The sequence below is a fragment of the Nyctereutes procyonoides genome, unplaced genomic scaffold (genome assembly GCF_905146905.1).
Source record: "Nyctereutes procyonoides isolate TBG_1078 unplaced genomic scaffold, NYPRO_anot_genome, whole genome shotgun sequence".
NCBI lineage: Eukaryota > Metazoa > Chordata > Mammalia > Carnivora > Canidae > Nyctereutes > Nyctereutes procyonoides.
This window is the reverse complement of record NW_026575117.1, coordinates 3,957,711-3,973,848: the sequence shown is the minus strand read 5'-3', so window position 1 is coordinate 3,973,848 and position 16,138 is coordinate 3,957,711. Positions and strand designations below refer to the sequence as shown.

At 47.8% G+C, this 16,138-nt stretch overlaps 1 protein-coding gene across 3 annotated transcripts in view; it reads right to left on the bottom strand.

The window, feature by feature from the left end:
- Nucleotides 1-15,259, bottom strand: part of DDR2 (discoidin domain receptor tyrosine kinase 2) — a 152,298-nt gene extending 137,039 nt beyond the window's left edge. For 2 of the 3 annotated variants that reach the window (XM_055333988.1, XM_055333987.1), the window contains exon 1: nt 14,638-14,812. Coding sequence is in view for 1 of the 3 variants with exons in the window: in XM_055333987.1 (XP_055189962.1) it covers nt 14,638-14,781 (144 nt within the window). In the remaining 2 variants the exon portion in view is untranslated. Of the gene's footprint in view, nt 1-14,637; nt 14,813-15,158 lie in introns of those variants that run through there. The other variant, XM_055333989.1, reaches the window with a different exon arrangement.
- Nucleotides 15,260-16,138: the final 879 nt, after the last annotated feature.

Sequence of the window (16,138 nt, the reverse complement as noted above, 5' to 3'; positions counted from 1 at the left end):
AAATAAATTTATTAAAAAAAGCAGTGTCCCCAAGTGCAAGTTGCCACCCACAAAATTTCCAGAATTTAAAAAATTTTGTATCTATGATTCTATCATTTGAAACTCTTAATGGGAGTGGGAACGAAGTTCTGCTGTGTAATTTCAGTGCCTGCCTTTTCATTTGTGTTCACCACTGTACAAATGCCAAATGAGAGCCAGATCAAGTCAAGAACCAATCTACAAACAGAGGACACGCCGGGGGTGGGAGGGGGCACTGAGTCACCGAATGGCACCAGGCTGTTCAATCTGCTCACCATAGACGTCAGTGCCACGTTCATGCTGTGAGCAGAAGTGTGATGTAGACTCTGACTTCTCACATACCAACACCTCCTGGTTTATACGCAGAAGCCCAAGGCATAAATACACAAAGCAGAATGGTCCTGTCCCTAATTCTCTTAATTTTAATGTCACCACCATGCTAATCTTATCCTCCAGTGAATAGACAATTAAACAAATTATCAAATGATACCTCATTAAAACTGACATCTGGGGGCGCCTGGGTGGCTCCATCAGTTTGAGCCACCGACTGTTGGTTTCAGTTTTCTTGGTTTCGACTCACGATCTCAGGGTGACGAGATCCAGTCCCATGTCGGGCTCCACACGCAGTGCGGAGTCTGCTTGCCGCTCTCTCTCTGTTCCTCCCCTTCTCGTGTGTGTGCTCTCTCAAATAAATAAATAAATACTGACATTCGACCATTTCCTACTTTTAGTGTTTGGTTAAGTATGAGATTTTATTTTCCTGAACTCATAAACCCCTGAGACTATAATTAACAATTTAGCATACTTATCCTGATGGGCATTTTCTACAAGCATATTAATTACATTTAAATTACATTTGTTTCAGACCCAAATGAAACATAGACCAAGCCCTGAGGCCACATGGTTCCACTCTATCTTTACCCTCCACAGTAATGGTTCGTTTCAACTAACCACATCATTTGACCAGTAAAATAATGTTTTCAATTTATTTTATTGAGTTCATAGTTATATTTGATTTCATTTATAAATTTGGTTTGGCTTTATAGTTGCAGGAGAACTGTAAGCACAAGAAGTGTAAACCTATTGTCATGTGTATTCATATTTTAATGACATCTAAATAATTGTCCTGAGGTACTGAAAAAAAATCCTATATAATATGTCTATTATATATTGTTCAGATTTGAGTAACATCAAACTGGATAATCCCAAGAGAAGATGTTTAGAGAGCTAAGTCTATCCCATCAGCACCTGCCTCCTGTGAAAAGCCTGCTCCCGCCTTTTCACCAAGAGTAAGCAGCAGAGAATCTGCTCCTTCAGAACCCCACACACAAAGCCACCCCTGCAGGATTGGCTGCAGGTTCCATACAGCCTTCTGTACCATTTTGTTAACTTCCCAAAGCCCCCTACATTGGCATCAGCAAAGCTACTAGTCTGGTGGGGGGCAGGGGGGTGGAGGTGAGGTGGTCAAGAGACTCTCCTTGGAACACCACTCACCTCGCCCTTGAAGCCACTTGCCTGGCCCTAAGAGTTGTGGTTAGTGGTGGTGCTGGGAATTGCTGAGTTCTGATCAAAGGAAAGGACGTGGGTCTAGACATCACCATCCTTCGTCAACACTCTCATCTAACCCTCATTTATTCAGAAGGAAGTGTTGGAACCCCCCATGATCAGTGGGATGGATGTTCTTCCCTAATGCTGATTGCTGGATCACTCAGTAGAAACTACAATAACCTCATCATAGGGATAGATTTGGGTGTATTTTTGAATAGCATCACAGTGCTTCTCCAACGGCCCTACGGAACTGGGGCTGAGTAAATTTGGGAACAAATCGGGGATGACAATTATGGCTGATATTCCTATAAAGGGCTGGATGAAGAACCTTTAGAGGCTCTGAGCACTGAAGTATTTAGAGCACCTTCCCCACTCCCACCCCACAAAGTACTTTGTTACAAAACACACACACACACACACACACACACACTAAAATATAGCATTAAGTATAACAGTATTCGGGATCCCTGGGTGGCGCAGCGGTTTGGCACCTGCCTTTGGCCCAGGGCGCGATCCTGGAGACCCGGGATCGAATCCCACGTCGGGCTCCTGGTGCATGGAGCCTGCTTCTCCCTCTGCCTGTGTCTCTGCCTCTCTCTCTCTCTCTCTCTCTCTCTCTGTGACTATCATAAATAAATAAAAAAATCTAAAAAAAAGTATAACAGTATTCAATACAGTTTCTATTCCTTTTCATTATGACTTTTTCAATACTTCTTTGGAAAACCTAATATCAGTTTATTTCCAAAAGAAATTGGAGGTACCCCGGCTCGTGCCTTAATCACCTTTGCACAAAGCAACATCGTAAGTGTATCTAGACTTTCCACATGCACCATCTCCCTCAAAACCAGGACTCGTGTGTTACACGGAGTCTGCAGATAACAAACGTGGAGCCATTTGTAAAGTGTCAAACTCTTTTTTTTTTCCTATTTACCTAAGAACTTCACCAGACTTTTCCTTGCCCTGCCCAACTCAAGTGAGGACTTAGATCTTAAACCCTGAAAGTCCTTTCAAGATTCATACTACTTGAGAAGTCTGGGCTGAAAATGAGAACTTCGGCCTATTTTGGTACTCCTTCCGTCTCCTAGATTGCTCTGCCCAGGGCCCAAAGCTCCTGGTAGTAGGATCATCAGGAAGTACAAAGTCATTTGAAGTTTCACAGGATAACTTTAGATACTCTGAGTGTCTTTGATTGAAGACCCATCATAAATGCTGGCAACTACATGATCAATTAGAAAATGAAAGCCAGGGATCCCTGGGTGGCGCAGCGGTTTGGCGCCTGCCTTTGGCCCAGGGCGCGATCCTGGAAACCCAGGATCGAATCCCACATCGGGCTCCCGGTGCATGGAGCCTGCTTCTCCCTCTGCCTATGTCTCTGCGCCTCTCTCTCTCTCTCTCTGTGACTATCATAAATAAATAAAAATTAAAAAAAAAATGAAAGCCAGGAGACCTGGTATCCTAGAGCTAGAATTTCTTCTAGCTAAGCATATAGCACAGCAGAGCCCCTCTTTTTTCTGGAGTAAGTGGGGTGCCTGTGGGCCTTTGTAAAGAGGCCAAAGTTAGCACCTGAAGTCATGAAGATGAGGAAGGCAAGTAAACATCAGAAAGTTGTGAAGAGATAGTAGGAAGTCCATCGATCACCTTCTATCCTGCAAAAACAAAGTTTACCACCAAAAGCACAGGAAAAGAGTTAGAAAATAACTTTTCATACTCCTTTGAGGGATCCACATAAGTCTAGAATTTATATCCTAGCTTGACATCCCCGTGGTAATGAATAGCTTTTAAAAGGTTTAAAATTTTTCACCTCTAAGTATGATCTAAAGCAACAGTTAATTTGCTTCTTATGTGACACTGAATGTTCAAATGAGAATTTTTTAATAATTGTTTTAAATGAAAGCTGCTTCAAAGAAGAGTGAGCACTAGTGTGCGAAGGGAAGGTGAGAGGTAAGCACTTCTATCCCCAGAGGTCTGAGCAAACGCATGAGATAAAAAGCATGATCCAAAGAAAGACACCAGCTCTGCCCATCGTCAAACCAGGAGAAGCCAGATCTGGGGCTGTATCCTGAAACCTGAATCGACTAGTCATTGGTCTCTGGGAATAAACATTCTCTACTCACTGCTTTTTAAAAAATTAGCCCTGTGTACACTGTATACTCAGTGTACCAAGTGTTCACATGTGAGTTTATTCCTTCTCATTTGTACTCACAGAGACATTCATTAGTTCCTTTCTTCAATTTCCATCATGCAAGAGAAGCAGGAACTGAGTCCAGTATGTCTGATAGTGAGCCCAGTGCTTACACCATTTCTCCAAAACCTGGCTCTCTGGACATCCTGACCTTACAGAATAACCAAGCAATTGAAGTCTATTGAGCTCCCTTACACCCTCAAAGACTATAGTATATGAGGCTTCAGTTACAGCCCTCTAAGAATTTTCCCAGCAACAAATAACGCTATGTGAGGCAAATCATGAGACCCTAATAGAATATATATTGATAGCTCAGCAAATACTTATGGATTATGCTACAAGGTGACTTATAAAAATTACCTAAGACATTTTCCTTGCTAGACTACATGATTGTGACCCAAAGAACCAGGGATTCCAAAAGGAAGGTCTGAATTTGCCAGAGGATCTGAAACTCAAGCTGACCTTTAGAGAAGGGTGGCATTTAGCCAACATGAGAGGACAGAGGAGGATATTCAGAGCACATGGTAAGAACTACAGTAGAGACTGCAATGATCGAAGACCTAGCTATAAAAGTGAAAATGGGAGAATGGGTGCTGGTATGGACAGTGATTAGTATACTTGAACAAGAAGATAGAGAAATTTCATATTGCCCAGATGAGAATATTGAAATGCAGACAGGTCTAAAAAATACTTGCATAAAGTCCAATTGCTAATAGGTGGCAAAGCTAAAATTAAAAACTCAACACCCCCAAGATGAATAATCCAATTTAAAAATGGGCAGAAGACATAAATAGACATCTTTCCAAAGAAGACATCCAGATGGCCAACAGACACATGAAAAGATGCTCAACATCACTCATCATCAGGGAAATGCAAAACAAAACCACAATGAGGTATCACCTCATGCCTGTCAGAATGGCTAAGGTCAACAACACAAGAAACAATGTTGACAAGAATGGGGAAAAGGAAACCCTCATGAACTGTTGGTGGGAATGCAAATTGGTGAAACCACTCTGGAAAACAGTATGGAGATCCCTCAGTAAGTTAAAAAAAGAGCTACCCTACCGATGCGCAATTGTGCTACTAGGTATTTACCCAAATAATACAAAAATACTCAAAGGGATACATGCCCCCGAACATTTATAGCAACACTACTTACCAGAGCCAAACTATAAAACAGCCCAAGTGTTCATTGTTCATTGATTGATGAATGAATAAAAAAAGATGTCACACACACACACACACACACACTGGAATATTACTTGGCTATAAAAAAGAATGAATCTTACCATTTGCAGTGATGTGGATGGAGCTAGAGAGCATAATGCTAAGTGAAGTAAGTCACTCAGAGAAAGACAAATACACATGATTTCACTCATATGTGAATTTAAGAAACAAAACAAATAACCAAAGGGGGGAAAAGAGAAAGAGAGAGAAAATAAAAACCAAGGGGAAAAGAGAAAGAAAGAGAAAATAAAAACCAAGAAACAGACTCTTAACTGTAGAGAACACACCGATGGTCACCAGAGGGGGTGGGTGTGGGGGGATGGGTGAAACAGGTGAGGGGGATGAAGGAGTGTACTTGCTGTGATGAGCACCGGATGTTGTATGGGAGTGTTGAGTCATTATATCGTACACCTGAAACTAATATTACACTGTATGTTACGTGGAATTTAAATAAAAACTTTAAAAAAAAAGCTTATTCTTTTAACCTGACCTATCCCACTCTTGCTACCACACTCTGATTTTAAGCGAGAATATTTGTGTGTTACATTAGTTAAACAAATGACTCTCCTTTCAGGTGATAGTTATTATAATTTGAATGATGTGTCAAAGAGATTTCCCAAATATCTGCTAGTAAGCTGTTAAATCAGTCTTTACCAATCGTTTTAACCACTGATAGCAAAAGTTTTGCCTCCATTACCTTTAATAAATAAGATATTATTTATTATTATTTATTTTTTATTATTATTAATTATTATATGTTATTTGTTAGGGTACAATAGCAACAGTTATCTGAAAAGTAAAAATAATTTTTAAATAGAAATGCTCATCGTTATAACTAGGATACAAGGCCTGCCTCCAAATAGAAAGGAAGCCAGAATGAAATCAAAACGCTGGAAATTTGGGATCTGAGACTTCATTCTGCAGAGCAGTTTTCAGCTCATAGCAAAGCTGAGCAGAAACTAGAGCATTCTCATATACTCCCTGCGCCCCAAACACGCATCCGGCCTTCCCTACGTCAACATCCTGCACCATCGTGTTACATTGTGGGGCCTGAACTTTCCACCCTGAGATCAAGACCTGAGCTGAGATCAAGAGTCGGATGCCCGACCGATTAAGCCACCCGGGCGCCCCAACAGTGGTACATTCCTAACACTCCGTGAGTTTACGCTGACACGTCATTATCACCCAAAGTCCATAGTTGACATCAGGCTTCATTCCTGGTGTTGCACGTTCTGTGGGTTTGCACTAAAGTATAATGACATGTATTTGCCATTTAGTATCGTACAGAATAGTTTCACTGCCTTAAAAATCCTCTGCGCTCTTCATGTTCATCTCTCCCTCCTCGCTAACCCCCAACAACCACTCATCCTGTTACTGCCTCCATAGTTTTGCCCTTTCCAGAACGTCATGGAGTCGGAACCACACAGAATGCAGCCTTTTCACATTGGCTTCTGTCACTTAGTCACATGCATTGAATGCTCTTCCTTATTTTTTTTTCACGGCTTGATGGCTAATTTCTTTTCACTGCAGAGTAATATTCTATGGTCTGAATGGACCACAGTTTATCCGTTCAGTTTATCCATTTGGCGACTGCAAATAAAGCTGCTATAAACATCACAAATATCTGAGGCAGGTTTCTGTGTGGACGGACATACGCTCTCAACTCATTTGGGGAAATACCAAGGAGCATGATTTGTAATCATGTAATGAAGGATCATAAACATCTAAAATCTTGTTGGTCTTCTTGATCACTAACACCTAGACTAGCACCTGACAGAGAGCAAACCCACAACAAACATCTGCTAAGACATAAATATATGCATTCAGCAAAAACAAAGCGATGACAGCTTCCCAGAATGCCATAAAATTCATAATGGATAAAAAAATTGATTTTTTAAAAAAATCAGTACCATTGAAGTAAAAATTGGTGAGAAACTACTTCTCTTAGACATAAGAATTCACCAAGATTTTAATTGTTGGATTTTTCTGAATTCATAGTGTTCAAAATTTTTAAAGAAGAAATGAAAAAAAAAACTAGATTATTTGTCCTTTTCTACAACTACATAAAAATCTATAATCAAGATACAAACAATAAACATATTTACACACATGTGCATATATGGCAAAGGAACTGCTTCGTAATTAGGGCATATTTTTATCAAAATTATATATACTCATAAGTTTATCTAGAAAAACAATAGGATGCCTGGATGGCTCAGTGGTTAAGCATCTGCCTTCAGTTCAGGGCGTGATCCCGGCATCCTAGGATCGAGTCCCACATCCAGCCCCCTGCAGGGAGCCTGCTTCTCCCTCTGCCTGTGTCTCTGCCTCTCTCTCTGTGTGTCTCATGAATAAATAAATAAAATCTGAAAGAAAAAGAAAGAAAAACAGCAACCCCCCTTTACTACTCCTTGACTTTCAAGTTCTAGACATTATTCCTCTTTCACATACTCCTTGTCCTTCTATTTAATCCATTTCTGATCTCAATTCATTTTTGGCTGCCTAAGCCATGAAGACCCGAAGGACAATCTTGCATATGGAAAATTTTGCTGGATTAGCTACCTCTGAAATGTGTCCAAAAGGACAGGCCACCTACCATCTTCCTAGGCACGGTGCTTTCCAGTATAAAGCTTCTTACACATCATCTTATCTGAACCTAAGGAGGAGGGGATAAAAACTCAGAAGGGAGACAGATGAGGACATTGAGGCCCAAGGACGTCCAAAGGCTTCTCTGAGGTCAAAAATCTAGAAAATGGGGCAAGCCCGGGTGGCTCAGCAGTTTAGCGCCTGCCTTCAGCCAGGGCGTGATCCTGGAGACCCGGGATCGAGTCCCACATCGGGATCCCTGCATGGAGCCTGCTTCTCCCTCTGCCTGTGTCTCTGCCTCTCTGTGTGTGTGTGTGTCTCTCATGAATAAATAAATAAAATCTTTAAAAAAAAATCTAGAAAATGATGGTGCTGGGACCATCATGCCCTCCCCTCCGACCCACACACCACAGTGCAGGTACTATTAACCTCTGAGCAGTAGGTCCAAAGGACCCTCCAACATCTCTTTATCTCTTTGGTTTCTGTCTAGGCACAAAACACAATCCACAAGACAGGTGAATGAGTGATCCACTGCAGACCCTCCCGGTGTCCAGGAGAAGCCCAGCTGAACCCAGGGGCTTGGAAGTGAGTATGAGCCCAGTTTAGAACTTCTTCACCTTTTCACTGCTCCTCCAGGACTCAGTGACTGGGTCGGGTCAAACCCGACCTTTCTTAGGCGAGGAAGGCCAAGGTGAGATTCCAGCTAAAAAGTATATACCCTGCCAAGTGCTGGGAGCCTCCATTGCTTGAGAATTAGACAAACTTGGAAACATCAAATAGTTCTACGCAAAACAGAAAGGACAGAAAGCAAAAATAAGAGAGAAAACCAAAAGAAGAAGAGAATTATTTTCAACTAAGTCATGTCTGAATAATATGGGCCCAATCATAACAAATCCAAATGCATGCATATGAAATGAAAAGAGACAAAGAAAGTTTAGGGAGACCGTTGCTTTAGCCACTAGGTGATGAGTGTTCTGGTGAATGTCCCTGGGCCGGCGTCTGGACATCTCAGTTCCCTTATTAAGCTGTGGTTATTTAAAAATGTTAAACAGAGTGTCTTACACTAATAGGCAGTGAATAAATACTTGTTGAATAGACGCATTTATTGAAAACCAAATAAAATAAAATGGAATTTCCGAGAGAACCCAGAACAACCAGAGAGAAACAGATTAGAAATTCCCAAGAAGTGTGGGGATGGGGAAGGGAGGCAGGGACTTGGGTATGAGAAGGAGGGGAAAACAGGTCAACACAAACAAGTCAAGGCCAGTGCCCCCATACCCCCACCTCCCGTGGTCCCTCCAGTTTGGAACCCGTGGTGGGACCAGTCTATTATTGGAAGATTCCTACAGAATCTACAGAACTTGAATTTCTCTTTGGTTAGCTCATCTCTCCCTTTCCTGAATGCATTTTGCATTCAGCTAACAGCAGTCGACATTGTGACTCATAACCTCTCATTGTAATGGGATTATCTTCTCTTTGCAACAGCCTCTAAATCTTTTCATTGTAATGGGAGTAACTTGCCCAGTGGCTAATATATAATATCCCTCTTCCCTACCTGCCCCAAACTGCCAATTCTTTTTTTCTTCTGGTGTCATGTAGGCCCCCAGCCATGTAACCCACTCTTCGATCAGTTCCCCATGACAAGATGGTATTGGGCACAGGTGTGTCCCGGGTATTAGGGGAAAGGTTGGGTAAAGGTGCAGTGGGGGAAGCAGGGAGTGGGGGTGAGGAGATGACACAACGGCTGTCATTTCAAATCCAAAAGGGTCAATTTCCAGCAAATCTCATCCATGACCTAACCAAGGTGTTCAGATGAAAGGAATCAATCCAAGGTATTGGTCCCCAAGATTCATGCAAAGTGAGCTTGTGGCCTGTGAGGAACCAACAGTTGCCTCAGAACAAGAGAGGCGCCACTTACTGAGCATTCACCCCACCATGTGCGAGGCTTTGTGCGGGCCTCCCTGCATATCTAGTGACACCTGTTCTTCTATCACACCCGTGAGACGAGACGAAGGAGATTCAAGGAGGCTGGGTATCTCGTCTAAGGTCATTTGGCTAATACACGGTGGCCAAGCCAGAACTTGAACCCACGTCCTCTGCTCTGCGAGTGCACCTTGGGTGCTGTTGCTGGCAGAGGCCAACTTGGGCAGGTGAGTGCTGGGAATGGGCCTCAGGAAAACAGGGAGGACCACACAGCAGTGCTGAACTGGTGATACCCGCGTCGACCTCGTCTATTAACTGTGTAGTGCTCGCAGACGGCGTTTGCAATGCCTATTAAATGGGAATTATAATCCTGACATCACAGAGTGGGACACTGAGACGTAGGGGGTTTGAGCAGGTGGCCCAGGGGCCCAGATTGGGTGAGCGTGGCCCGGGTTGGGAGTCAGGTCTATCTGACTCCACACCGGGAAGAGTCTGAGGCCTGGACAACTTCCACTTAAGGGGAAAAGCGAGGTCGGACACAGCATGAGGAGGTCTGCGGGAAGCTCACACGAGGCAACTGGAGGAGGGAGGCACGAAGCGTTAGATTGCTTGTAGGACAACGGGAGAGGGGGTGCAGTCCGGGCTGGTTTCTGTCCCCAGCCTGCCCTTCATGCCTGCCAAGGAGTGGCTGAGGCAACCGACGTGGATATTCAGCAGGGGAGGTTCACGGTAGAGCCACTCTGTGGGCACTTCAAAGTACTGGTTCCCAACCCCCAACTGGAGATGCTCTGACGTCATTGGCCTGGAGGTCCTTAAGTCCCACCGGGGTTTCTAATTTCCTGGGGAGCAGCCCTCACTGCGGCGGGCTGCTGAATTCAGAGACGCTCTTGGATGCCTGGGGATGTCGGGCACATTTCTGGACTGAGTCGTCATCGCTGGGAGAGAGTCGATTCACACGGGGCACGGCTTCCAACAGGGCAAGGGGCATAAAGAACCCAGTGTGTCTGCACCGCGACGGTCTCCACTGGGGCGAGCCTGCACAGGACTTGGGCACGTCGAGGAAGTCTGTTTTTAGATGGGGGGGGCAGTGTGAGCCTTCTGGATGCCAGTGAGACACGTGTTTGGGTTGCGTGTTTGAGGTGTGGGTGATGTGCCTGAGAGGGGATCTCATAAAGGAGCTCGGGAAGCGAGTCTGAGAAGGATCGCTAACCTAGAACCGTGTGGCGTTAACAAGAGCGGGGGGGGGGGGCGCTCTTATTTGGTAGCCTGTTGCCTGTTAGAAATGCAGTCGGAGGGGGAAGGTCTGCACTATGCACTATATTCTTGACGTGTCATAGGTAGCTCATGTGCCTTGAAGCCCAGGGAGGGACTGTGGAGGAAGAAGACGGTGTGCTACCAGAGACGCTAGAGGAGAGGGGGGCTGATGGGGCTCCCTTGGATGATGCTCCCACCCTGTGCTCGGACATCGTCCAGGAAAAACTCAGTTTCCTCCACTCACGCGCTCACAATGCCTCTGCCACCAGCTGCGTGGGTTTCCGCACCCAGAAATTCTGACGCAGGCCTCCTGGAGCTGGTGCGGACCCCACAGGGTAGGGCTCAGGCCCCCGAGACCGTCCCCCTCCAGTGCAGGCATCAATGGCAAACACCAGGTCCCCAACTTCTGTCTGACTCGGCCCACGAATCAGAGGTTCCCACGACCCCATCCTTGGATTTGATCATTTGCTAGAACAGCCCATGGAACTCAGGGAACCGCTTACTTCCTTTTACCAGTTTATTATATAAAGAAAGATACGAGAAGAGAGACGGATGAACAGCCGGAAGAAGAGATACACAGCTAAGACCTGGGAGCGTCCTGAGAATGGGAGCCTCTGTCCTGGGGTTGGGGCGTAGCACCCCCCAGTAGGTAGATGCACTCGCGGAGCTCCCCCTTCCATTCTGCGGGGATTCTCATGGAAGCTTCCGCGTGCAGGCAGGATGGATCACTGACTCACCCTCCAGCCTCTGGGGCTGATCAGGCTTCTGATCAGGGCTCTGTCTTTCTGGTGACCGGCCCCCATCCAGGAGCCCACCCAGAGTCACCCATTAGAACAAAGGACACTCCTGTCACCCAGGAAATTCTGAGGGATTTAGGAGCCCTGGGTCAGGACATGGGGTCAGAGACCGAAGGACTCGAAAGAAATGCCCCCAGTGCTCTCAGCACTTGGAAAACTAGGAGGGCGTGAGGCGCCCTGTGCCCAGGGCCGGGGGCAGAGACCAGGCATGGATTTCCAATCATCCCACAGGCACAGACACTGTGGGCACGTCCAGTGTGAGGGTTCTTAGTAAGAGGTCCTGAGAAGGCCCTCACCTGCCCTTACCTTCCGTGTTTATAAAGCAAACAGATCTTAACCAGAAGCAGAGGCAGGGGCCTCCCCGCTGCCGGGCCGCCAGCCCCACCCCCGGGAGCAGCTGCATTCCTTCTGGCTCCAGGCACAGCCCGGGGGACTTGGGGTGCAGAGCCACCTCTGCCAAGGACAAGAAAGCCTCGGGTCAGGGATCCACCCTCAGCCATGAAGCCCCTCAAAGGCCGATCTCCTTCAAGGAGAAACCAAGGGACGACTACACACCCCGCTGGTCAGAGGTGGTGGAGACTGAAGCAGGGGACCCAAGGCCAGCATGGTGTCCTCCGGTTCCCGCTGTGACCTCTGGGGCGAGGAGCGATGGCCAAGCCAGGCCACCAGAGGGGAGCCTCAGATGGAAAGACTGGAACTGCTCCCCCCACGGGAAGGGACTGCTTCCATCCGAAGGAGGCTGGGGCTGTGGCCTCCCATTTCAGGGTTTTAGACAAGTACATGCCACAGGCGGCCCCAGGTTGTGGTCCTGGGTTTGCAGTGATCATCGTTACAGGAACGGGTATGGTTAAGCCCTTCCCAGCCTCCAGGACACGGTCCTGTCCCATATCTTGTCAAACAAGAACACTGGATGGTCCTGCTGTCGTCCCCGGGTAATAAATACAGAGGCCAAGGTGCAGCACTGCCAGGAGGTAAAAAGTGGAGCCGGCATCTGAACTCGGTGCTTCCGACTCTAAACCCCAGGCTCCTTGCACGGCAAAGGGAAGTATTTAGGGAGCGCGCAGAAGGAAGCCTGCAGGGGTGCCCACTTGCAGCCCCTGTCTGGCACCAGATAAATACACAGCCACGTGCACAGGGGTGCACCCCGAAAGAGAATCCGAATCAGTCCAGGCCCAACCTGATGCCTTCACCTCCTGGCCACGGAGGGAAACGCGGAATTCGACCCGGAAAGTAACCACAGGCGTGTGTGGAGGGGCGAGGGGGGCATGACCGCCCAGGGACTCGAAGCACAGATTTCAGCTCTCATCACAAGGCAACGCTTCTGTGGGGCGATGTGCGGAGACGGACGGGGACTGAACGTACTGTGGTGATCACTTTGCAAGGAGTACAAATATCCGGCCATTATGGGTATACCTCAATTTAAGAAAGTAAAATGCAAAGGATATTTAAAAAAAAAAAAAAAAAGAGCACAGGTTCTAGAGTCAGGCGTACGTGAATTTCAGACTTCTTAGCTGCGTTTCCCTGAGCAGCCCGCTCCGCTTCGCTGAGACTCGGTATCCTCACGTATGAGATAGGAATCGCGTCTTACGGAGCTGTGAGGATCCGTCCAACGCTGCATACAGAGCTCTGAGCCTGGAGCCTGGTGCATAGTAAGCACTCGGACGTCAGCTCCTTTATTTTCCACACACACACACACACACACACACACACACACATATGCACACACACAACCAAATACAGCTGACCCTCGAAAAACACGGGCCTGAACGGCGTGGGTCTGCTGATACAGATTTTTTCTGATAAAAAAAAAAAAAGTACAGTACTGCTAATGCTTCTTCCTCTTCCTCATGATTTTCTTGACAATATTTTTTCTCCAGTCGACTCTATTGCGTGAATACAGCACGTAACAGACACACATGGGAACATACGACACACAGTCCACGCGCTAACCGACTAGTTGTTGCGGGCAAGGCTTCTGGTCCACAGTGGGCTAGTTAAGTTCTGGGGGAGTCAGAAATTGTACATGAACTTTCGACTGCGCAGAGGTCGGTGCCCCAACCCCTGTTGTTCAAGGGTCCCCTGTGTGACCAGAGATACCACGAGCTGATGAGCCACCATTAGCATCCTCCCCGGGGCGGTAACGAGGGTCCCTGCGGGGACTCGTTCATTGAAGTGTCCCCATCGTCTAGGCCACGAAATGAACAAGAAAGTAGAGGTGATGGGGGACGGAGGGCTGCATTCGAGGCGAGGGAAGCCCCGATTCCACGGCCAGGCCCACCAGTGGCCCCGGCGTGTCAGTCCCTGCTGCAGCTGCGGATCGAGGGGCTGGGTGCACCTCTGAGGCTCCTCGCAGGGCTCTAACTCCGGGGAAGGGACGCAGAAAGCAGAGGGCAAGATGGTGCTGACCCTCCACGGGCCCGGACAGGGCGAGCACCCCAACCCCGAGAGTCTCAGCCGCTTGGATGGGACTCCTGAACATCGGCCAGGACGCAGGGCTCCCAACTGCAAACAGCCCCGAGCTGCGGGGTAACAAAGGGAAGGGCACCCCGGGCCAGCGGTGAGAAGCCCCCCTCCACACGGGCCCCCTCCCAGCCACCCGGCCAGACAGCCCGCAAGCTGCCCTGCTCCCAGTGGAGTCGGCGACGCTGCTGAGAAAACGAAAGTGCAATCAGTTGGCCTCTCCCCGACTCAGGACCCTCGGGCACCGCGCTTACTGCACCCCGAAACCAGCTCCCAAGCTCGGCCTGTCCAGGCGCAGGAACCAGCCGTGCCGTGGGCCTGGCCTGCCTGCCACACGCCACCCCGCCGTGCCCTGCACCGGAGCTGCGACTGAGGATGCGGCTGGTGGCTCGGGCCGCTCTGGCTTAGGCTGCTTTGCTCTTCCCTCCGTAAAGATAAATCCAGGACCCCTCCCCGCACACCGTGAGAGCTTGGCTCTCTCGGGTCCACGGCGCCCCCGTTCCCAACCCGGCCTCGCCTGGCTCCAAACCCTTCTGCCTCCTTTTGAAAACTTTTCCTGAGCCATCAGAAGCAAATTCAGAGCTTTCGTTTTTTTAGAAAAGGGAGGGGGGGAGGAAAGAGAAACAAAAACACGTAACTTACGTTCATCCAGGAGTACACAGATTGAGGAAGAAGAAAACAGAGTTTATAATCCACTGCGTCCCCCTCCAAACCCCCCCAAAAAAAGAATCTGTTGTGAAACGCTTCTTTTTCCACTTTGCCGGCGAAGGAGCCCGGCGTAGGCATACATCCACAGGCTGATGCAAGATGCTTTGAGAGAAACCTCACATTCTGAGGATTCCTGGGAGAGCGCCAGGGATCCCAGCATCCAATATATTGCACATTTGGTTTCAATTAGGAAGGGGGTTGGGAGGGGAGAAGGAAAGTCACCAATCAGAGCTGTTTTCTGTTTAGAGACTATTTCTTTTGACCCAAGGGACCACGGGCAAAGCTATAATTTACAGCAAAACCCATTCATAGAAGAAAAAATATGTATAACCATAGGACAGAATTAAAGACATAGCTCTCTTCCGCCTCGTCCCCACCGCATCCATTCCCAAGCCCTCCCCCGCCACCAAAGCCTCGGTCCCCACCCTGTCCCCCCCCCACCTCATTTTTCTTACTTGAGCTGAAGTTATAAGCACAACTGAAGGTTTGGATTCCCTTCCAGCTGAAGTTTCCAGGACAGTTGGGTCACACACATGGAGTTGATCTTTAGTGTTTTATCCATGAAAGCCCAGAGCTGAGCCCTCCCCCAGAAAGATTGGACTTAATCCCTCCCCCTACTCCCTCTCCCACCACCAAAAAAAAAAAAAAAAAAAAAACCAAAAAAAAAAAAAACTGGACAGCTCTCGGGTCTAGAATTCCTATTTTCTTTCCACTCAATTCCCAGTTGGTTATTGCCTCCGAGGGTCTATTGCTGCCTGGGATTCAAGCTGCTGGTTGAACACACAAGCTTGTACAAAGACTCTCTAAATTACTTTGAAAACCTTTTTTTTTCTCTTCCTTTTCCTCTTCTCTCCCCCTCCTATCCGTGGCCATGGCCAGAGATCATGTGAAAGGGGAGTGTAGGCGGCAGAGAGAAACCCTTCCTCGGCTCCCTAAATGATAATTAATAATCTTCGGCATCCATCAGGGCTCCTGTCCTTAACCCTTCCCAGCCTGGATCATTTCTGACCAAGGCCAGGCTTGGGCCGCCCTGGAGGTTCCGATGGTCTGAGAGCACAGGGAAGGAAAGGCAAGCGGAGACTCCAGGCCAGGAGATCCGTGGAGGAAGGTAGACAGCAACAGAGAGGTTCTGAAGGCCTGACCCACCTGGAGAGACTTGCTTCCTCTGGGCTCTGGAGCTGTGACCACCTGGCCTCTGCTGTGCGGGCAGCCACTCGGGGGCTGCATGGCCCCCAGGCGGAGCACGAAGAGAGGCAGGGCACACGGGAGACGGTGAGCGGAAGGGGACCGTGGAACTGCATTCTCACAGGGAGCGAGGAGCAGGAGGGATGGGGGCCAGGACACCTCCACGGGGACGGCCACGAAGAGCCCTCACGCTCACCCAGAGACAGGCCTTCCGTGGCTGTGCCTCCCTCAGAAGAGGACGCAGGGAGCC